This window comes from Pantherophis guttatus, chromosome 1 (genome assembly GCF_059756535.1).
Source record: "Pantherophis guttatus breed Tessera chromosome 1, ASM5975653v1, whole genome shotgun sequence".
Classification (NCBI taxonomy): domain Eukaryota; kingdom Metazoa; phylum Chordata; class Lepidosauria; order Squamata; family Colubridae; genus Pantherophis; species Pantherophis guttatus.
The window spans coordinates 306,733,398-306,758,219 of NC_142063.1; the positions used below are offsets into that span (position 1 = coordinate 306,733,398).

Sequence of the window (24,822 nt, forward strand, 5' to 3'; positions counted from 1 at the left end):
TTTAATGTAATATACATGCATTTGTAAGAAATCTAATCTATGCATACATGTATATAAGTTTACTACACTGCCTATATTAACTTTTATTTTTCTTATACTGCTATGTTTATAAGGCCACCTTATTCATGCATCACAACACACAATGTTAATTGGGGGACAGATGAAATTAACCTTGCAGTAAATAGCTTTCCCCCCAAAAGATTAACATAAATACTGTGCTGTTTTGATCCCAGGTTAAATAATCTCATGGAGCAATTGAATTAGACAATTTTAAGGCACTTGGATTACCCTGACTAGTTAAAAACCTTGTTTAATAAGAGTAATGAAGAAACCCAATTTTAATAAATATGCAGCATTTATATAGCACTTTTGAATATTCAAAACATTTCACTTATTGTATATTGTAATTGTTACAATATTCCCATATGGCAAGAAAGTGTTACTCCTATATTTCTGATGTGAGGTTGAAATCAAGTGTGGCTTGTCCGGCAGTGTTTAGCAAGTCCATGGCCACACCAAGATTTGAACTGATAACACTCCAGCTCACCTCCTTTTAGCCACTAATTTATACATTTTTTTTCAATTAGAGTCTTAATTTGTGGACTGCAGACCCTAAATCCTCATACCCTCTGTATTAGTCCATCACTTGTCCTCTAGCCATATAAAGTACTGACACAGTTTTTCTTCCCCCACCCTGGTATTTATAAATTCAGAGTTTTTGCTTATACATATTAAACTGGGTGATAGCATTTCAGATCTTGTGATGAATACTCCCATAACACGCAGAAAAAAAAATTGATTCAGTCTTACAGAATGTTGGATGCCACTCCTTGCTTGGCCAGATAGTCCTCATCCTACTTTCTTCCACTGAAGACTCTGATCTCTACCACTGTAAAAGTGGCAAGTGCTTAAGTATCATATGGAGATCGTCCGGATGCCCATTGCAGAAAACAAGCTGGTCAACCCCCAAAATGTGTAAGACTAGGCAATTTTTTTCTGTGCTCAGAGAAGCAAAGAAAATGGCTTAAGATAGGGAACCAGTTCAGTTCTTACATTAATACTGAGAGCTAGGCACTCAAAATTGCTGAGACATAGAGAAGCTGAATTCTGATGAGTCCTTGCTTTGTTCACCTTTGATTCTGTAGCGCATATGAAACATATGCTGGTCTTGTAACAGTCCTGAGATTTATATTTCTTTTGACGCTATTAAATGAAAAGATACTATACCAGTAGATAGCTGTCAGATGTAACCTTCAGCTATGAGAGCAAAAACACATCTGGTGTTCTTTTTTGTAGTATGCATTATCTGATTCTGCGTGCATGCTACCTTTAAATCAAGGTTTTGGCAAAGTTATAGCTGCAACTAGTGTGGCAGTGGGATAGGCAAAAAAACCTTCCCAATATTGGTCAGTAAAGAGATCTTTGTGTTGAAGTAGTGCTCCTTTTTTTTTTGAATAAGCTGAACTTTCATGCACAGGGAGGAAGACAGAAGGTGACATTTGCAAGGCAAGGAGTTGAAGGCAGCCAGGAGCATGACACCAAATTATCCATGGGAAGAGAGAATTGGACGGCTGATGTTGCTATTCGTTGTCATTGCTGAAAGCTCCCATCTGAAAAGACAACAGATCAGATTTATTTTATTTCATTTATATAAGATTTATAGAGCCCTCCCCGCCCCATCTTCTGCAGCATTTCTCTGGGTGCTCATGTGCAATAGCAAAGCAATAAAAACCAAATTAAAAAGTTACTCCTGATGCCTTCAAGCACAACACATTCTCATATACTGTATTCAGGGGGAAAAAAAGCTAGACACTTAGTGGGCTCCAATCTCATACTACCCAAAGGCTCGTGGGAAAAGCCAGAACTTGAAGATCAAAAAAGTAGAGGTCTGCCTGATTTCAGATGAAAGGGTATTCCAAAGGGCAGGGCCATTACTCAGCACACTACCTAGGTTCTACTAAATGGCAACATTTAAGGGAAGGGATCTGAGTGGGCCACTCTATCAAACCTAGTGGAATGGGCAGATACCTTCAGGAAGAAACGGTCCTTCAATTAACCTGGTCCTATACCATTCAGAATTTTAAGGGTGATTAGACAACCTATGTCCAATTGGATTATCTTTTCAGAGATAATTCCTTACCCAGATTCTTCAATGTCTTCAACAATAACAGAGCTTCTAGAATATTGCCTTCACTGGAAAAGCTGGGATTCATTCAGAGATGTATCTGCCTTGAAAATAGCTCATGTTGAACTGTATAGCACAGTCAAACATCAGCATAGGAAATGTTTTACAACATTTTATGTTTATGTCATAAAATGTTTTATAAAATTTACCAAATTTCAATTCCTTAGGAGTTATAAATCTTGGATTTTGCACGTATTTTGTAAGCTAACCCAAGTGAGGTACCTTGGTTCAAAACATTTTGCACTGTTTCACCCAGTTAAAGATTACAAGAATCAGATTTTTAGAAGCATAAAGATCAGGGGTGTCAACTTGCAGTCCGCGGGCCAGATGCGTCACATGCAGACCATGCCCACCCTTGCTCCGCAATGGCAAAACATGTTGCAATACATCACGATATGCCACGTGATGTGAACAAGTTTGATACCTCGCTATAGACAATCAGTACCTTGAATTGTACCTAGGAAAAAACTGGAAGCCAGCACAGCTCTTATAGCACCATTACATGCGCAAACCATGTACTACTCAAAACTGGACAAGCTATAATTTCTGGATGGTCTTTAAGGGTAAGTCCCATTGTAGAGCATGTTGCAACTCATTAGCTAGAACTACAGGGTGAATACCATGAGCAAGTTCTCCCAATCCAGGAATAGATGCAATTGGCTCACAGGCTGAATCTGTACAAAGCTTCCCCTAGCCATGGCTACCGACAACAAGCCATGACTGTCTTAGGCACAAGCATAGTACAGTAGAGCAACAGGCAAGGTTTTCCAACAATCTCTGAATAATGGAGAAATGATAACACTAAAAACATCCATGCTCACTGCACAGAGACCTGCTATAAACCATGATGGCAAAAAAGTGATAAGATGTGTCAAGATGCAAACTATTCTTGGAAGAAAGTGTATAAGCTATGGAATTTTTGTCATAAAGTCACAGTGAAAACCAGTTGCTCCCCTCTTCCATAAATGTCTGCGGGCAGAGTGCATAAATTGCAGAGTATGTGCCTTTGAAGTCTCAAATTGGATCTGTCAGAACATCTGTAGAGTTTCTCTCAGTGAGCACACAATACTATGCTAGGGCAGCTACTTACACTGTTAAGGCTCTTTGATCAGAGATACTGAAATATCTCTATAAGGATATTTTACCTTATATCATGAGGGAGGCAAGACTGGTCCAGATTGTACTGGATCACTGCCAGTTTACACAGCGTTTTTAAGCTGGGACCTGAAAAAAGAGTAATATATAGTACACGATATCCAATAAAGGAAAAACTAAAACATCTACAACAGATAGCATTTTCACTGGCCCAGCTCTACCTCAGACATGTTTTTAAAGCAAGAGGTTTGAACAAAGTAAAGTAGTTAAAGAGGAGAAAATATTCACATACTGAAGTCTAAGATGTACAAGTCTGAGTGATCCATCAGATCAAATTCATCTCCCATGCCTTCTTCTGGAGATGGGCTGTAGAAATAAAAAAAGAATATTGTTAATCACTGAAAAAGTTTTGTTAATGGTGATATAAAAAGTAAAAATCTATTTCAAGCTAGTGCTTTTATTAAGACAACCAAAGTCTCTAAATAGTTGCAAAATTCTGAATTCCCAAGGAGTTGTTACCAGAACTGTTAAAAATCCAAAGAAAACAAAGGTGGAATAGGAAAATGTATTGATCAAGCCACATCAAGCCACTGTATCAAATATGGTATTGGAGAATTTCCAAACATAGAAAAGCAATTTTGGAAAGAATTTACCTGAGCTTTATATCCTATCAGTGTACCTCTTCCTTCAAAAAAAAAATTATAACAGTCCTTTAGTGTTTATAGCATGAAGACACTTGGGAATTCTATATGTTTATAGTAACAGAATACTAAGTTTTTGATAATAAGTTTTATTTATGGAAGTCTGAAATCAACTAAACCTGATTGAAATCAAATAATTTGACAAAATTGGCTTGTAAAATTAATTAGAGAATAGAAAATTCCCCCAAGGAAAGAATGGGAGAAAATGTACCAATTTCTGTTCTCCCAAGGGATCAATAGGCAAGAATAAATACAGGAGTGGATTAAGGATTTAACTTTCAGCACATTTAGACAATGGGCTAAAAAAATCCTAAATGTGAAACAGCTACTGGGGCCTTCACTACTTTGCTTTTAGTTACCTGCATAACATTGCCTTCCTCACACCTCCTGCTTCTTCTGCAAGTCTGGCATTTGTGCCTCATGCTTTTTTTCCTAAATACAGTGGATATTGAGGCTGCACAGCTGCAGAATTTTGGGGGAAAGGGAGTTGCTTCAAAATATTGCAGACAGATGGTATGTTATCCTCCTGCACCCGCTGAAGTACCTTTTGAAGACTGAATCTGAAGCACTGCATGGCCCAAGTAGATATTGCACTTTACTCTCTGCCATGTGTCTACCGTTTGCCATGTCCTATACTTAACAACATTTTGGAAAGCTATCAGCAATATGGTGTTCCCTCACATAAATATAGATCTTTCCCTGAAAAGTCTTTGTTCACACCATTTATATGTAAACTTTCCATTGGTATCTATTCTATTCTAACTTTAGAGATAGATTTGAATGCTTCTGTTCTTTGTTAATATTACTAGACTTAATTGTAATAAATTAAGGTGAAAGGTTTGTCTTAATTATCCAATTTAAAAATGATTAATGTGTAATACTTTTTCATAGGTTTCTAAATGGACACAAAATGCCCAGAATAAGCAAGGGCAGAGGATCCAGCAACCATAGTTTAAGAGACAAGAAGCATAAGCAATGTCAGAAAAAGGAAATATATTGCTTGATCTGTTTATAGAATCACTTACACTGTTACTTTGATTTCTCCAGCCTCTCTGCTACCCTAGCAAACAAACAAAGCTTTCGTCACTGCCCCCACAACAGGCAGGACCGGATGTTCTGGCACCATCTGGAGATTTCATTATCACAGAAGGTCGTAGAGACTCCTAGCAGGCTACCCACTTGGGGGTGGGGTGGGGAGTGGAATCATATTAGATTACTCCCAGGCATCAGGAACATCTACTTTCTTCTCTGAAGTTGAAATAATTCATTCATGTATAAAAACATTGTTTCTTTAAAAAAATTCAAAAAAGATCTAAAGCAAGAGACTTTAATATGTAAGGCATGCTTTTTTAAATATATGTATTTTTAAGAGTTAAGTAAGTAAGAAAGCAGGATTGCAGGCAAAGCAAGCAGTCAGATTTTTTTTCTTGTTGCCTTGCACTAAGCTCAAGTTATAGGAACAGCCAGACTAATTAAATAATAGTTAATCAACTTTAAGGCTTTTAGGAAAAATACACATTTGATATTAAAATAACTATATGGAAATATATTTTGTGAAACTCCTTTGAAGCATTAATATTTGGCATTTCTTATGCTATATGTACCAGATATGAAAGGTTATGAACTTTGGAAAGGGATTATGCCTTCAGTCTTGAAATAGGCTGTGGTATATCCCCATCCCTTAAGAGTCTGTCTTTGGATCTAGTTGAGTTTAGTAAATATCAATCCAACCTTCTCTAAAATGTTGTTGCGCATCTGGTAGGGATTCAGCCACAAAATACCCTATGAAGTAGATTATCTAGACAATGTTCAGTCTAGTTTCAGGCCTGGGCATAGGCCCAAGACTGGGTTGCTCTACTTGGTAATCGTTGCTAGGGATAGAATACCCCTCCTGGTTAGCAGCCTTTGATATCATTGGCCATGGTAACTTTCTACATTGCCTACAGGAAGTTTACAGATCAAAAGCAATGTTTTAGAGTGGTTCTGCTCCTTCCTCAATATGTGGTTCCAGCTGGGTGGTGCCGTTTTATGGGATGCCATAGGGTTTGGTGTCATCGGTACACTGATACTCAGTTATACATTATCGCTCCTGGCCTGATGTAGATAGTAATGAAGATGAACTTGAAAAGATATGCATATGCAAGCGCCACTGTCAAAGTGATAAGGGGTAAAGAAACTTCCCTAATTCACTGAACTATAAGAGAGCAAAGTACAGCACAATAAGACTTGTGGAATTCTGTTGTTTGTTTATTTATATCCTGCCTTTATTATTTTTTTTACAAATATGGCAGCTAACATATCTGATGCATCTTATTTCTTTCCCCCCCCCCGTCCCCCAACTACAACCCTGTGAGGTGGGTTGGCTGAGACAGTGTGACTGGTCCAAAGTCACCCAGTTAGCTTTCATGACTAAGGCAGAACCTGAACCTAGGATTTCTAGCATGGTGCCTTAACCACTGGACCAAAATGGCTCTGTCTCAATAAAAGTAGTTTTAATGTTTCTGTGGAGTTGATTGCTTGGACTGGTCTACCTAGAGGAGCTGACACATGGCTAGATTGTGCTGTGAGTCTGGATAAATGAACACTATAAGTAGACTTTTATAACCTTCAGAGTAACAGCAGCAATTACCTGGTGTATACTGTGATTTGCTTACTAGACAACCCATTACCCCTTGGGTCATCCTTTCAGAGAAGTTCCTTCTGTACCAGTTTCCTCAAAGCTTTCAACAATAACAGAAGTCTTAATGTACTGCCTTCACTGGAAAATATATATCTGCCTATGTAGCAGAGTCAAACTCAGTGCAGGAAATATTTTATGACATTTTCAATTTTGTCAAACTATTATGATAATGTTTATGACATAAACTGTTTTATAAAATTTGCCAAATTTCAATTCCAAAAGAGTCCTGGGTCCCGAATATTGGAGGCATTTTATAAATTAGCCCATTGAGGTGCATAGGTTCAAAAGGGTTTGCTTAGTTTCACTGAGCATTCAGCACTGTTTCACTCAGTTAAAGATTACAGGAATCAAGAGTTTTAGTAGTATATAGATACCTTCTAGAGTTTCTGGTTAAGAAGTCCAACTACAGTAGTAATGACTAGATTTATTTATTTATTTTATTTTATTTTATTAAATTTGTATACCGCCCTACTCCCGAAGGACTCAGGGCGGTGAACAGGCACAAAATAAAACACATGAATACAAAAGTTAAAAAACATAATTAAAACCAAATTAAATAATTTTTGCCCGAGACAATTAAAATTCCCAATAATTTAAAACAAATTAAAATTTCAATTTAAAAATTTAAAAGAAGGGGAGAAAATTAGGCCAGGCCGGCCTGCTGGAATAGGAGTGTCTTCAAAGCACGGCGGAAAGTGCGTAGATCCGGGATCCTCCGTATCTCCGGGGGGAGCTCGTTCCACATTTGGCTCCTAAACAATTTTATTTTGTACCTGGCATACAAACTTTTAATCAAGGCACAGTGAAAAAGTTTTCCTTGTTTTCATGAAAATAAAATGCTTTCAAGCTGTGTATAATTTTGAACAAAAGTGAGCAAATTTACACTTTCATCTTACATCTTGGAAGTATAAGAACATGAAAACAATTGATGGGATAGATGGATGGTTCAAAAGTATCACTGGAATGTCCCTGCAGTAACTGTGGGTTGTTGCCCAGGTCAGGTTGAGATTAAAAACATTGGTCCACACAGAAATTGAATCAGTCTGAGTCTGACTCACTAGTATCTAACATCCTCATTATACCAATGCAAACATACTCTGATTTATTAAAATTATTATTATTAAAATTTATTGGCTGCCCAACTTCAATGTACTTGTTTAAATGTTTAAATAAAATTTAAAAAGAGATCATTAAAATACAACAATATAAGATGGCGCTTACCTTTCTAAAATTTTGCACAGATGTGAAATTTTGAAAGTGTTGTAGGAACTAGTCACTAAATAGTGGCTGTGTGGAAGTAGCCTAGCTTCTAAATAAAAAATAAGATGAAAGCACAAGATCTCGTCTATCCTCACAAAGACGACAGAGACCTCTTAATCCAGTACTACTGATGCCATCAAATAAGTGAATGAAACTTAACACAACACTACACCTCACACAGAGTAAGAAAGAGGAATCGCTTTATCTATTGCTGCCATTTTTTTGGTAACATATGGGTAAAACAATTATTTTGTTTGTTTGGACAAGCCTTGCTCTGCTGCATAGCTGTTCAGTTTCCGTTTTCCCTCTTCCCATGCTGTTGCTCTCCTTCCACCTCAATGTGACCTTATAGTTCATAAGCTAGTATCTTGAAGTGAAGATTTACTTTTTTAAATAATTTTAATAAAATTATAGTGATTCAATAAAAGGGGATTGATGGTATTTGTAAAAGGCCAATTGAAGAATATCTCCTCTGAAGAACAGAGAATGGGGGAAACAACCTTCCATAACAATTTATTTAAGTAATTAGCTCATACTCTTTTAACAAGGACACCAAATAAAGTGTTGGTAGTATATGTATGCTTATAGGCATTGCATTTAGGAACTTGAAACAACCCTGGATCACACGGATCTAAACTATGCTAAGTTTATTACACCTTCTGATTTCTTTCTAGGAGATTGAATTCTGCCACTCAGTATACCATTGTTCCAGATATCAATGTTGAATAAAGTGTCTTTACAGAATAGGAATTTATTGTACCTATTGTTTTCAGATAATCACTCTATGTATCACTGGATCTAATAGTGTACACAGTATTTAACATGTCACTAGTAATCTTTAACATCAAACAATGTGCTACACGTTTTTACTCATTAGTTCCTGATTTTTAACAACTTTTAAATACAAAACAGCACTCTGATACCCAATAAATTATAATCTTAGCTTGTTCAGCAAACAGCAACTCCTTTAGACTGCTTAATGAATATTTTCACATAAATCCAGTAACATTAGAAAAAATATTCACATTCTCAGTTCTCTAGAGGCCCTTGGAACCAGTCTCAGAAGAAATAGATCCTGCTACCATTCAATCACCAACTCTTAATTAAATCAAGACAGGATTTAAGGCAGAAAAAAGAAAGACTATTGATGCATGAGCAACTCAGGCCCGTGCTACAGGATGAATGGAAAAGAAAGCAATGAGGTGAATCACAGAAGCTTAAATAATTAGCAAAGTTGGGGGAGTAAGAGAAAAGTAAAGACAGTAAAAAGTAAACACTTTTACACAAAATCTTCCAATAACTATTGAACGACATGACTTGAATTAAATTAGTGTGATTAAACAAGAATTTGAAGAAAAGGGGCCACAAACTAAATTAACTGTAGAAACAGTCTGCCTGCACTGATCTTAACATAGCTTAGCAAATGATGTTTTGGATCACAAATGATATTATAGATTCTTTAAACAATTTAGAAACTGCACCGCAGGACTGAAAGTTAACTTTAAATTTAAGGTAGATAAAGATTTACTTTAATAGCAGAACTACCTAGTTTTAGGTCGTGGATAAGAGATATGCATCAGTAAAAATTCTCATTATTTCACCAGAAAATGAAAGCACAGAAGCTTTAAATCATTCTTACTCTGAGAAGAAAAAACATAGTACTGTAATAATACCAACATATTTCCATTTTCCTTATAGCTTCAGCTTTGACAAAATTGATACTTCTTGCAAAAGAAGTTATATACTTGTGCATTTTAAAAAAAAACTTTGCAAAAACTATCACAATTTTTTGCTTTCTAGGCAGAATAATCTAATCTTATTTTGTAACCACAATTTAGGAAACCATAATGAGTTTCCTATCTTTGTTAGGGGGGTAAAAGGCAATTTGTAACATAAAACATAAAAGTAATCCTTATGACCACAACTGAGACCAAAAGTTTGGTTGCCACACATAGCAGTTGTTAAATAAATCATGCCCAATTTTATGACTTTTTTTTGCCATGGTTATTAAGCGAATCACTGCAGTTAAGAGAATCATGGGGGTGTTAAGTAAATCGGGCTTCCCCCGTTGATTTTGCTTGCTGGAAGACAGGAAGGTCTCAAATGGCGATCACATGACTCCAGGATGCTGCAACCATCGTAATACATGCTGGTTGCCAAGTGCCCAAATTTTGATCACCTGATTGTGGGGATGCTGGGACACTCATACGTGCGAGGAATAAGTCAATTTTTTGAGTGCCATTGTAACATGGTCACTAAACAAATGGTTGTAAGATGAAGACTACCAGTATTTTACAGACCTATGTTTTCAGGGCTAAGAGATATTAGGGTTTGAAGACCAAATTGATTTCTGAAGAGCAAGATCAGGCTGCCTGGGTGAGTGACCCTCAGTGAGGAATATTTTAGGGCAGCAACCTCTAACCTTTCCAGCTAGCGGCATGGGGGGGAACATGTGAGTGTGCTAATAGCTCCATTTGTGCAAGCGGCATGCATGTGCACCTGTGAATGGAGCGTCATACACAAGCGCTCTTTGCTTGCGCTACTGCAGCTTCACGTGCACATGCTTGCCCTTGTGCAAGTGGGGGGGGGGCTGTTTTAGGGCATCTATTCTTATCAGCCGTACACTGAGGCAAGCTTCACACTGCTTGTTCTGAGTGACAGTTTGTAAGACTATCAGCAAGACAAAGCAGTAAAGTATTTTACAGACAGTAAATGCAAGAATGCAACATTCATTGAAATTCGGGTTTTGTTTGTTTTTCAGTATTATAACTACAATTCTTTTTCCTTTTTTTCAATTAATTTATAGCATTTTAAAATGGAAAAATTTTGACTACATTCTGAACTCAATCACACTCAGAATTTATTCTGGAAGAATTTAATAAACATGCCCTCCAATAATCCACATTTACCAACACCATGTACCTCAAATGTTTTTGCTGTTTAATATTCCATATACCGTAAAACTGATATCCTGAAAATGAAATTCCCACTATCTCTATGGAAACTTATTTTCTGTTTAAAAAGTGAATGCACAATCCATTTCATTCTGTTCTAATAAGGATACTGTAAACTTTTACAGTGATACCAAGCTTTTCTTTCACTGGCAAATGGAAAGATGAGAGATAGCAATGATTAACTTTTCTAATTTTTTCCAGCTAGAAATTCAACCACGGCAAAGCTTCAATAAAAGTTTCTATACAAATATAAACATATTTTTCAAGACTCATGGAAGTTATATTTATTTATGGGGTCTGCAATAGAAAAAGAACTCATATTTGTAATAGCTTTTTACTCTTTGGATAACATGATATAGACCTCAGTTTTATGCAGACTTTGAAATTATGAGGTCTATTTTTTTTCATTAAAACAATGGGTATATTAATCAGAGCAAAGTACAGAAAAGGGAGCTGTAAAATAATTTATTGCACTAAAGGGGTCTATCCTGGACATATATTGTATCTATATCTGGAATTATTCTAGGTCTGACAAAACTTTCAAAGTGACTACCAAAGCCACACAGAGATTCAATAAAAGTGTTCAATTAATTAATATTAATAAATGGTGTTGATCGCTGATTTTAACAATGGAAACCACAGCATTTTCTTTAAATCAATTTACTTGCTATGATATTTTGACTAGAAGATATGCAATAAATACTGGTAGATCCTACTGTACTTTGGCTCTGTCTGTCCCTGTGGTAATCCAATAAAAACACTGCAAAGCATTTCCCGCACCCTGAGATGAAGATGATAAATTCCTAAAACCATTTCCCATTTTTATTCCACTATTATTTCTTATAAACAAATTTTAATGTTTTTATTCTGCCTTAAAATCTCTGTTTTATTTGATTTACTCTAGCTGAACAAAAGAAATGTGTGGGCATATAGAGCTGTAAAACTATATGTGAAATGCAGGTGAAGAGAAATAAGGATTTCTTTAAGTCTGAATAACACTGAGAGAGGTCCCTCCCCATTTTCATGCTACTGTTCCATTTTATAAGGGAACCAAAGACTAGCTGGATGTAATTTTTCCATCAGTACTTTAATCCTTACACTATGCTGAGGTTTTATCTACTGCTTTACTCTTGCCCCTCACTTCCTGGTGACCTGTCACTTTCAGGACAATACAATACACAGGAACCTCTTCTTTTACAACAACTTCCTGGAAAACATCTTATCAGTCTAGCCAGCTCCAGAGCCTACTTGATAGCTATTCAGAGGAAGTGAGTCCAGCTCTCCAACCCCCTTCTTCTAAGCCACTTATCCGATACTGCACAATAAACAGTCCTATCAAATCAACAAATGATATGGAAAATTGCAGCATGCACTGAAAAATAGTAAGAAACATTTCATATGCATTAATGTTCAGAGAAACAAAACTGGTAATCAAAATAAACTCTTCAAATTAGTATTCTAATATTCCATCTCTTTGATATAGTGTTTTATCTGTTCACTTTTTCTAGTTATCTTATTTTCCATTTCTTTTTTTTATCAACATTATCACTATTATTAAATAACTATAATTATTTTGTTAGGAAGCTGAAATACAGATACAAGAAGTCTATTCTTATTGTTTATAACAATAATATACAAACTTTAATTATCTAGTTCATGAAGTGATTGTTTATGAATAATTATATGAAAAAATATATACTTTAAAGAAAAATATATTTACTATAACTGTACTTCATATTTGATTAGCTTTTACTACAATGAAGGTACTTCTCAAGACTATACATGTAAATTAATATAACTGATATAATTAGATATTGCATTTATTACATAGCTCTACTTCTCAGAAGCATTTCCTGTGTGAGAAACTTTTTCAAGGTCTACAAATTTGCAGCAGCTTTTCTCTAATTTAATACACTATTAATAATTAATTAATAATACACTAGTATTAATTACAGTAACCCATATACATAAATGTAAATTAATGTGCATGAGAAAGGCATGCTAAGAGCTAATCCACTGTGCTTCAGGAATAGATATTTGACTAGATAACCTTCCTGTTATTTTTGATCTTATGATTTAACAAGGTCTAAATAATATGAACAATCAATTTTAAAAGAATCATTATCAATGGATCATTTCATCAAATCAGCTATTTGCCTTCCAACCCTGGATAGTAGAGTATGGCCACAGAAGAAGGAAAGAGCTGAGGGCAATTAAGAATAAATTAAGATAAAGAAAATTAGTTGATTAATTTTAAATTACTGGCAATCAGTTTTTATGAACATCTTGAACCTAGTAATAATAAACATTTGTACTAATAACACTGATGTTTGTATCTGAGCTCTATGATTCCAGTTAAATTACTGGGTAAGTGTGTAGTAGCAGCATACTTCTACTTAACCCCCACCCTCCCAAGCTTTATCACATACTTTCGATATACATTCTCTTGTAGAAGGGTCTTCAGGCAGTACTACAGTAGTGGCTAAAATTGTAGAAACCTTTTGGGAAAAGTGTATTTTTGAAGTTTGATGGCTAATAATACCACTTTTTTTGGAGTAGTATCATAAAATTATATATCAATTGAAAGATAATTTAATAAAGAATGTAATGCAACAAAGGTTGTTCAATTATCTGTATTCTATCAAAAGTTATAGCCAAATAACCAGAAAAAGGAAGCACAACTTGCTTAGGTTGATATCAGGTAGCTTTCCTTCATCTGATTGTAGCCAATGAACATGAGTATTTAGAGAGCCAATCAAGTGTCATCTTGTTTTGGCAATGAGCCAATCAGATCACAGCAGGATTCAGTTTTTGATGTCACATATTAAAGCTGAGAGGAGGACATTTGTCAGTGTGTTATGTGATCGCTATCAAGTTGGTTGGGTTTTTTTGTGTTCTTTCATTTAGTGAAATGCTACTGGCTTACTCCGGTTTGTGTGAACTGGTAGTGATAAAAAACTACCGGTTTGGGCGAACTGGCATTAAAAAAAAGCTACCGGTTCCTCCAAACCAGTATTTCCAATGATCAGCTGTGCTGCTGTGAAGCTAAATCACGTGGCACAGCTGATCCCCCCCCTCGCTTCTACTTACCTTCCCAAGTCTCCTTTTGGTGTGTACTGCGCATGCGCATATGCACAGCACATGCCAAAAGGAGGCTTGGGAAGGTCAGTAGAACAGCAAGGGGGGATCAGCTGTGCCGCGCTATTTAGCTTTGCTAGAAAGCAGGAAATCCTGCTCTAGGCTTTTATCGAGTTAGATGCGTCGATTAAATATAAATTTGGTTAGAAAGTCAAAAGTAATTCTGTCTTTCAGGTAAGATTCTGTTTTATAGTTGCAGATTACAACTATTATTATACTTATGCAGCCTAACGTATTTCTTGATTGTGCCTTTCTAAATTATTTATAATATAGTAGATACTGGTATATATATAATTCTAGAATCAGAAAATAGTTGTCTTTCAAGTCTCAATCTTTTGTTCTTGGAAAATATTGTTCTCCAGTGTCGCTTTATGGAATGCTATTCATGACTGCAACGGGCACTTATTAATTCATGTACCTAATATGGACAATAGTGAAAGGCACTATAAATATGATATTAAGTTATGTTTCATTACATATAGCATATATAATATATATAAAGTACTGTAACAACTGCTACTGTCCTTAATCAGCTTAGCTTCTTCTGCTTTTTGTCTTGGCACCCTTATATAAAATCTGAGATGAGAGTAAAACTTTCCTTTGTGACCCAATGATGTTTCCTAGATTAGATAATACTGCCAGATATAAATGTGAAAATAAATGTTCATCATTTCTTTAGAAAAGAATAAAAATACCTCCTTCTCACAAATTCTGAGAAATGAGACTAAAATCTGCAGCAGCAAACAATAAATAATAAATGTTGTTAAGATCCTTCTATAGGTATTTTGTTAATTGTTTCCTTAGGATTTTTTAAAAAGCATCTATGTGTATACAGATAGTCCTCAACATATAACCACAATTGAGCCCAAAATTTATGCTGTTAAGTGAGACATGTTTTGCCCCATTTTACAACCTTCCTTGCCACAGTTAAGTGAATCACTGCAGTTGGTAAGTTAGTAACCTGGTTGTTAAGTGAATCTGATTTCCCCATTGACTTTGCTTGTCAGAAGGTCGCAAAAGAAGATCATGTGACCTTGGGACTCAGCAAATCATAAATATGAACCAGTTGCCAAGCATCTGAAATTTGATCATATGATCATGAGGATGCTGTAAAGGTCATAACTGTGAAAAACAGTCATAAGTTCCATTTTTTACTGGTCTAACTTTGAGCGGTGACTAAATGAACTGTTCTAAATTGAGGATTACCTGTATTTGAAAAGCAGTACTTTAAACCACTACAACACACGGATATCATAAAATAAGGCTGGAATGAGACTCTTTGGTTCCATTAGAGCTGGAATGAAACCTATTCCCGACAGTGATGGGAAATGTGCAAGTTGTGTGAAAAGCTCCAGGCAGGCAAAAGCATTCACCAAAAAGAGAAAAATGTCAACACAGGAAATAAGACAAGAATACAGATATCTACTGTTTATATTACCTATGAGTACCCTGCAGCCCACATAGCTTTTTTAGCAATTTAACACCACCTTCTCTTTCCCACATATCTTTATCTTCATTGCCCATTTGTACTTTGAAAACGGTCCTCTCTTTTTCCAGGAATTAATGTTTTCTTCCTGTCAGATTAGAATGAAGTACTAAGAAGTACTCTAAAGAAAGGAGTAAAAGAAAATATATGGAGTGAGTAAAAAAAACTTATCCTGAATTTTGCATTTTACTTTTATGAAGTAGAGATTTCCCCAATTTGTGTAGGTATTCTTAAATATGATTCAGAGCACCGTGTTCATCTCCTAGTGGATGGGGATGGGCAACGTTAGACTGGATTGCAAGATACTCTTTAGGTTTGAGATCCTAGATCCGTGATGGCGAACATATGGCATGCATGCCAGAGGTGGCACACAGAGCCTCTCTGTGGGCACGTGCGCTGTCACCAGCTGCTCTTCTGGTTTCTGGTGCACGCATGCTCCGGTGCATACAAAGACCAGCTGGCCGGCGCGCAGGAAACCAAAAGATCAGGTGGCCGGCGCATGCATTATTTATTTATTTATTGGTTCGATTTATATGCCGCCCTTCTCAGGAGACTCAGGGCGGCTTACAATGCGTTAAGCAATAGCCTTCATACTTTTGTATATACCTGCTTAGTAGGGCTTTCGCCCTCCCCCCACAAGCGGCGTTTTTTTATACAAAGTCAGCTTATTACCCCCACAATCCGGGTCCTCATTTTACCTACCTCGGAAGGATGGAAGGCTGAGTCAACCTTGAGCCTGGTGAGATTTGAACTTGCAGTAATTGCAGGAGCTGGCAGCTAAGTGCCTAATGAACAGCACTTTAGTCCACTGCGCCACCAAGGGCCTTCCGGTTTGGGCACTCGGTGTCAAAAAGGTTCACCATCACTGTTCTAGATTGTATAGAATAGCATGAATGTGTATGGCGTAGAAGTGGATTCAAGCTATACTTATGGCATACTAGCCAAAATTTTCAAAAGTGTACTGCTATTATCTATTAATAGGAAATGCTCCATGAGATATAGGTATGATTAACATTTATGAAAATTAAGTCCAAGTACAAGGAGGTTGAAAAATAGCTAGTTTTGGCTAGTTTGCCAGCTGTATCCTTCCTTGAAATAGGAATTTCCGGCAACAGACATTTATAATTATAAGCTGCTCAGAGTTATTCTGAGATAAAATAATTTTTATAAATAAATAAATCACCACTCGGGAAAACTATCACAATGCCCTTGACATGGAATTGCTGCTTGGCATATTACTTATAAGCTGCAAATCTTGCAGAATGTAGTTCCCATATGCTGACAGTAAGAACCATTATAACCATGACACAGATATACTGCAGGTGCTGCATTGGCTAATAGTTTCTGGGGTGGATTCCAAATGCTCTTTTTGGCATTTAGACCAGGGGTGAAATCTAAAATTTTTTGCTACCGGTTCTCTGGGCGTGGCTTAATTAGTGAGTGGGGCTTGGTGGTAAGGTGACTGGGTGGGCGTGGCCAAGTCAATGTCACTTCTTTGCCCTTTTTTAACCTACAAAACACAACACAACACAACTGGCTCACCCACAATGTAAAAGCAGCTGTGCTAGACCCAAAATGGCCCCGCAACAAGCAGGAACCTCACACAGCCACAAAAAGCCCCAAAAAACAACTTTCACACTTTACACACACACACACAATGTAAAAGCAGCTGTGCTAGACCCAAAATGGCCCCGCAACAAGCAGGAACCTCACACAGCCACAAAAAACCCAAAAAACCAACTTTCACACTTTACACACACAAAATTCCACATACAGCTTTGTGAGATTTGTGTGTTTGTGTAGTTAGAATGAAACATTACAGAAACACACTAAATCTCAGAAAGCTGCACAAATATTATTTTATTTTATTTTTATATAAAAGCAGCTAAATTTAAAACTTCCTAAACTTTAAATGGCTAGGTCTAAAAAAAGAACAACTAAAAAAAACCCCAATTAACTATTTTTTTAAAGCTCCCAAAGGGGGAAAAACTTACCCAATAGAACAGGGGTCTCCAACCTTGGCAACATTAAGACTTGTGGACTTCAACTCCCAGAACTCGTCAGCCAGCTTTACTGGGAGTTGAAGTCCATAAGTCGCAGACAGAGATGCTCACCGATGAGCTTGATTGCAGGCAGGAAGATTCAGTTGCTTGCTGATGCAATGGATTGCAGGTATTAGAGCAAGCGAAGCAAGGCAGGCGTTGTGACCAGCAGCTAAGGTAAGCAAGCTGGAGGCGGGGGGGGGGGGGGAGAGAAAAAGAAACTTTTTTTCTTTTAAATGGATCCAACAATCCAAGCTGAGTTGCCTGATTAGCAGGCAACTCAACTGGATTGTCAGAACTTGGCTCGTCAGAGCCATTTAAAAGGAAAAAAAAGGGTCTGATGATCACGCGGCTCAGCTGGGCATCGGGGGCGGGGGCAGGGATTTTTGCTACCGGTTCTCCGAACTGCCCGCCGCCATCACTACCTACTCAAACATTTCACCCCTGATTTAGACCCCTTCTCACTTATATATTTGCCAAATTTTTATACTGCCATTTACAGTTGTGTGACTCTGGGTGGTTTACAAGTATACCAAAATGGCTTAGAAATGAGATAGGAATGATCCATCCTGCATATTTTTTCTGGTAGGGGATGCTGAGTGTTTTCCAGATACAAAGGGTAAGAAATGAGTAGGGAATAGGGAGAGAGATGGTGCTTCTCTTTGGTGAACCTGACCTGGGTTGGTGCGAATTCCTTTCCAAAGTTTTCCAAAGGAAAACTTTTCCACAGGGTATTCAACAATTAGTGTTGCTTGATAGCTGCAGCAATCTATAATATTTGTACTTGCTTATTCTTTAAGAGTAAGCATGTTTTATGTTACTATTTATGGTTTTAATTATATTCTATTATCTAAATGGCTTAGTGTAAACCATGATAAGTTGCAAGTATTAACAATGTACAAGCACAATTAATTATTTTTTTTAAATGGAGATGAGAATGGGCAGCTATATACATATTTTAAATAAAATAAAATAAAAAGTTACCAAAAAAATTAGAAAAGCAAAATGAATTTCATTTGAAAGGATCATTGTTTTTTTGAAATACAAAGAAAAAAATGTGGTAAAATAATTCTGGCCCATATCCTGGGTTCTTCCATACAGCATTATTTTCATTCCATTTCCAGGTCTTAATCCACATGCACACCAACCTGAAATTGACATTCTGTTAACTCAAAACTCTAAAATAGTATTAGAAAACCATAGCCAATCAATTCTATCTCTAATTGAACAACAGAAGATATGTTATAAAAAGGACTATGTCTTGCCTCTTGAAATACATTTCTTATACTGATAACCATGCACTGGATTCCATGACATATAAAAAAACAAAAAAATTGCTAGCATCCATTTTCAGCATATAGTATATGAATATGGCTGTTTTCAAAAATATGAAAAGCAATTACAGGAGGGAACCAATATACTAATGGTGCCATTTTTAGAACCAGGTGATTTCACAATAATTCCAGCCATATACTTATGTATACACACATGCAAACGGAAACACATATGCACTTAGACAGTTTCTTGGTATGGGAGGACAGAATGATGAGCCCAGAGACTGGACAGTTTGAGTGAAGAATTTAGAGCACACTGCTTATATAAATTGGAAAAAATCAAGACCATTAGTTTGTTTTTAAACAGGTATCATGCAATAACCAGAAACTCACTAAATTGGATTAAGACTGGGTTTGTCAAAGATTGCTTGATTTTTTTTTCTACTAGTCTCGTTTATTGAGATTGGCAACTATAGAAATCAAATAAATAGTTAGTTTGAAACAGTTCTAAGCAAGGATTTGTCTGAATTCAGGATCTGGGATGTGTGATAAGGTAAGGAGGGAAAAAAAGTAATAGAAAAACAGAGCAGCCACAAGCCCCCATTTTGCAAATAACAGTTATTTGCTTTAGTTTAAATACTCTAGCACAGAACCAAAAATGCTAACCCAACTTTCAAAATCAGTCCACAATGTAGGAAATAAGGTGTCTGCTGATATAAGAGTAGCATCAAGCATGTACTCTATATGAGAGTCCATTATCTTATTCAGCGCATCTTGAATGACTGGAATCACTTGACCTTTTCAGTAAAATTCAAGAATAAAGAGACATTTAAAAGGTTAAGTTGTGAGCTCAAACACAGGAAGATCATCTTGAAGAAATTGCCTATTTGCCTAAGAAATGACTCAAGACAAAGCTATGGACACTATTTTACAACAGAAGATAACCAAATTATTTTAAATACTGTATTTATCCCTAGTGTGGCATTCATATTAGTTCTGACCAGTAGGCCGAGTAAAATATTGTGTCCCGATGTAATAGTATATTGATAACTGCATTTTAGGGTGTGAACGCTTTCCTTCTCCCCCCTCCCCCAATATTGCCTCACATAAAAGCAAGACAATGTGTGCTACAGGATCACAATGTAAAAAGCAAATAATTCCAAACAACTTGATTAACAGAATGAAGCTATATCTGAATAAATTTTTAAAATGTTCAGTTTGTCTATAAATCTTGGCATTTCAGGAGAGGTTTTCCATCACTCAATCACAGTGATATTTTAATTCTGTCTCTGATATACAGTATCCCAGAGGTATTTGAACAATTATTATTTCACAAAGAATTAGCTACTAAAAATGACATCTAGGGGGTTCCTGAAGTCATCAGGAAACACTCTTCCTAATTGCAATGTTCTCTTGATCCTCACAACTACTGTTTCCATCCAACTCAGCTATTTCAAGATGGGAAATACAGTGTAAAACATCTGGAGGATATGAAGTTAGGAACAACTGGTTCAAAGATAGGTAGGTAGGTAGGTAGGTAGATATGCTTAGAAGTTTGAATGCATTAGGATATCTAGGGTTCAGAACCACAGTACGATAGAGACTCAATAGAGGCTTTAGAATGATTAATAATGTTTATATGATTCAGCTTTTTTTTTGGTCTTCATAGAAAAACCCCCACACACAAATTTTACATTATTTAAGACTAGGAAACATTTTATTCAAATATACAGATGAAACAGAACATTAATAAAGACAATATGAAATATTATTTACCTGGTGCCACCAAAGAGGATGATCTTGTCCCCTACCCTACAGCAGCATTGTCTACGGCGAGGACATGGCCCTTTCCCTTTGGGTTCAATTTTCTTCCAGGTAAAAGAGACTGGAGAAAACACATAAACCATGAAATACAAATATTGCAAAGTTTTTTATTATAGATAAGTCAAAGGGACAAACTCAAATTGTAGGGAGTTTATGTTTTACATAGAAACTAAACCAAAAGCTTAAGCATCTCATCTTTCCTTCCACTTTTTACTTACTCATTTCTTAATCAGAATAACTTATTTTAGGATAGCTAGATTCCAGATCCCTTGTAAATTTCACAGAAAACGGGATCTTGTAAGCTTGTTAAAGCTTGTTTGTGAGCTTTAGTTCTCTGATGATAGTTTATTGATAGATGCACAATTGTATAGTCTTGGTATGGGCTAAACATCTTTAGAAAATGTATTCAGATTTCATACCTTCAGTTTCTTAGAAGCTGGTGTAAACTAACACTGTATTACATATCTTCAAATAAAGTACTGCAAGCTCCTATAAATTTCCTTGGGAAGTCACAGATAGCACAGTTCAAAGATTCCAAATCATTTAGCCCCAAATTCATTTTAGATAGATCTTTACAACATAAGGATCCTTGAAACATCAATTGCTTTGGAGGGTAAAAGAGAATTTGTAAATAAGAATCCACACAGCTTCTTTCAAAATTTTCAAAAAATAGGCTTATAATATATAGTTTCTTGAAGAAAACATGTAGATACAGTGCCACCTCTTGGTAAATACATGAAGTGTAGAAGCCAGAGAAGCCTGTTACTCTTCCTTTGAGGGAAGAAATGTGCAAATTCAGAAGAAAAACAGCTGTATGGAAGTTATTTTGCCTCCAATCATCAATTGATTTCATTATCAAAAGAAAATAACTTTTTTTCTTGCTATTTTTTGAATATGGCAAGGGAAGGAGAACAAAGGAAACAGAAAACTCTATTTATTTCAAGAATTTATTCCAAGAAACAACTGAGATATGAAAAATTTTGGCTATGGGGTTTTAGGATAATGGATCAGACAGATCATAACTGAATCCAACGAAATTATTTTACTGATGTTAATGTCTTACCGCTAATTGCATGAAGTTCTGTTCATGCAATTGTTATTACTCTACTTTAAGGACACTAAATCACCTAAATTATGCCTAATTAAAAAAAAACAGATAATGAAAAAATATTAACTCTACCATTGCTTATCTCTTCTTATATATCTTCAAAAAGTAAAAAATAACTGTATTTTACATAGTTGCCCCTAAATTATAGAATTCTCAGTTCAGCAATATTTGCTTGGTGTTTACTATGTTAAGTAGACTAAAGTTTTATTTTCCTAAGTTTTTGGCAGTTAATTGTCCTCTTTAATGCAATTATTTTTAAGTTGGTTTAATATACAGTACTGAGATTGTTATGAACTTAAATCTCTGGAAAAAAAGAACATTATGATATAGTAATTAAGTTACATATTTTGGGATTATAAATCATTGTGAGCTTTTTTACTGATACTGATCAGTTTTCTATATTCTGTCTCACTGGCTCAGCTATAATTAGAAATTATTGGCTCAATCCCTAAATAGTAACATTCATTGTTTTTAGGATAACATTCATTTCATTGTATTCCTACTCCTTAAGCACACCAAATTAAAGCTATGCATATTTAGATAAACAGAGAAAAGAATGGGAAGAACAGGAATATTTAATCCTTTGCCTCCTGTTCTGTCTCTTTCCAAGTTTGCGTGCGTATGTCTCTTGGGACATGGGAAAAGCTAAATAGAAAAGTCTGTTTCAGGAACAGCCACTGAGAGGGGTGGGAATCCAAGAGGCTTGTGGATGCTTTTCTGAACAAAATTTAGAAACTTAAAATGAATGCATAGAGAAGAAAAGTACTTTTTTGCCTTTCTTTTTATTCAACCGACTGAGGCTAAAAAGTAGCATTATATGCATCAAGTCTTAATTTATTGAATGTCTGCCTAAGCAGGAACCGAAACTATATCTCCACCTACTATTCAATTTAATACATTAAATATCAATACACGGCCAATGTTCCTCAGAGAAAAAGACATCTTAAAGATTTAACATGATTACAGAGGCCCGTGCTAGGTCCTTCTGTTCAGACTAAGAAGGCTTTTTAGAATGGGTTGCAGTGTTTCCATGGTTAAAAGACTCAGGAAAAACATGAGGATGGGAAAGATCATGTGAAAAAAGTAATCAACTGAACATCAGCTTGGTTTTGGACTTTAACCCTCACAAAAGAAATAAGCTTCTTGAAAAAATCTGAACTGCTGGAATATTAACCTAATCAAATAAGAACATATTTCCTGAATAAATTTAGAATCCCCCTTTTCCCGTTTTCAAATCAATGAACGGATGATATCTCTCTGCCATCATAGAACAATCACATATAAAAAGTTCTTAATATAGAGCTAGAATCACATAATTCATCCAGCTAATTTATCCATCAAAAGTACAATGCAGATGAGACTATTGCCTTATTATGCCGGCTGGCGGGCCCGCGGAGGAGGGCCTTCTCTGTGGCTGCCCCAGCTCTCTGGAACCAGTTACCTCCTGAGGTCCGGACCACCCCCACCCTATTGGCCTTCCGAAAAGCGGTGAAGACCTGGCTTTTCCGGCAGGCCTGGGGCCGTTGATCTCGCTGTTGCGATCTTGTGAGATCCGGCCATGAATGGTGTGAATGGGTTTTAATGTTTTAATTTTAAAATGTTTTATAATGTTTTTTTTAAATACATTGTAAGCCAACTGAGTCTTCGGAGAAAGGCAGCATATAAATTGAATAATAATAATAATAATAATAATAATAATAATAATAATAATAATAATAATAATAATAATAATGCCTAAACCTCCACAATTTTGATTCCCATTCAGAAATATCCTTGATGCAATCACGTGATCTGCAAACTGACACTGCTGTTACTGGAGTAGAATCTATAAAAATTTACAGCCAGTAAATTCAATATGCCCTAGATTCCTATCAGTCATAGCAATGTATACTGACACTGCACACTTGACTTTGTGATGCTGTGACTGCCATCTTACCTATTTTGTCCAACCTGCAGACAATAACCAGCAATAAGCACTCTTGTTCACTGCACAATCTGCCATTGTAATGCATAATTGGGATCTGCACATTTATATTGATCCAGTTTTAACACTCCCCAAATCCACAACAATTGAAATTGAGAAAATTGATAATTTTCTCTTGTATGTTTTTACTATGCATTCATCCCAATATATATTTTTCCTATGTTTTTCTCAGACATGAATTTTTATAATTAATTTTGAGTTAATTATAGACTGAACTTGTAGGAGCCGTGAATCATATTCCATCTGTGCAAATTCCATTTTAACAGATCACATCATTTAACAAAAACTTGTTATTTTAAAACATCCCTTCTGCACATTCAAAGAATCCTTAGGGCATGCTGCAGATGGTTATTCCCTGTTGCTGTATTTCACTACAGTAGTGCAATGTGAACACTGTGGAATAAGACACATATATGAATGATAATAATAATAATTTGAATTGGTCTCCAGATACTTATCATAAACAGCTGATACTGATGGAATCTCTAGCTACATTTATATGCCCCCATTTATTTTATACAACGTATACAGGTAGTCCTTGACAAGTGACCATTTAACAATAGTTCAAAGTAATGATGGTCTTGGGCTTATCAACTGCACTTGCACCTATGACCATTGCACCATTTTCACAGATACAAGATTGCAATTTGTGTGTCTGGCAACCATCTTGCATTTACAACTGGTTGCAGAGGCCTGCAGTCACGTGACTGCAATTTGCAACATTTTTTGCTGATTTCTGATAAAAAACAACCATTGAGGAAGTTGGAGTTGCTTAATGATTTGGGTGTGATTTGTTTAACCACCATGTCATTTGCTTAATGACCACAATAAAAATTGTCATAAAATTGGGTTAGACTCAAGTTACAATGACTTATGACAGAAATTCTGATACCAATTGGGCTAGTATGTTGAGGACTACCTGTATTCAGCTCAGTGCATCATTATAATTATGATAATAAAAGTACCAATGAAAGGAGCGAGTTTAATACCTGGATCAAATTTCCAAAGGTCATGGAAGTGTCTGTTCAGGCGTGCATTATAACCACCAAATATATATAATTCTCCATTGTAGCCAACTGTAAAATCAGAGA

The 24,822-nt window shown here is 36.0% G+C and overlaps 2 protein-coding genes across 15 annotated transcripts in view; one reads left to right on the forward strand and one right to left on the reverse strand.

The window, feature by feature from the left end:
• MEA1 (male-enhanced antigen 1) overlaps positions 1-24,822 on the forward strand; it is a 96,201-nt gene that overhangs the window by 39,544 nt on the left and 31,835 nt on the right. The window lies entirely within an intron of this gene.
• Positions 337-24,822, reverse strand: part of KLHDC3 (kelch domain containing 3) — a 50,309-nt gene continuing 25,823 nt past the window's right edge. For 10 of the 14 annotated variants that reach the window (XM_034427573.3, XM_034427570.3, XM_087888055.1 and 7 more), the window contains 5 exons: positions 24,721-24,807; positions 20,592-20,700; positions 3,573-3,646; positions 3,331-3,409; positions 337-1,610 (listed from right to left, as the gene is read on the reverse strand). In XM_034427573.3, coding sequence (XP_034283464.1) covers positions 1,544-1,610; positions 3,331-3,409; positions 3,573-3,646; positions 20,592-20,700; positions 24,721-24,807 — 416 coding nt within the window. In that variant the 3' untranslated portion in view covers positions 337-1,543. The remainder of the gene's footprint in view (positions 1,611-3,330; positions 3,410-3,572; positions 3,647-20,591; positions 20,701-24,720; positions 24,808-24,822) is intronic. The other 4 variants (XM_087888075.1, XM_087888064.1, XM_087888079.1 and 1 more) reach the window with 1 other exon arrangement.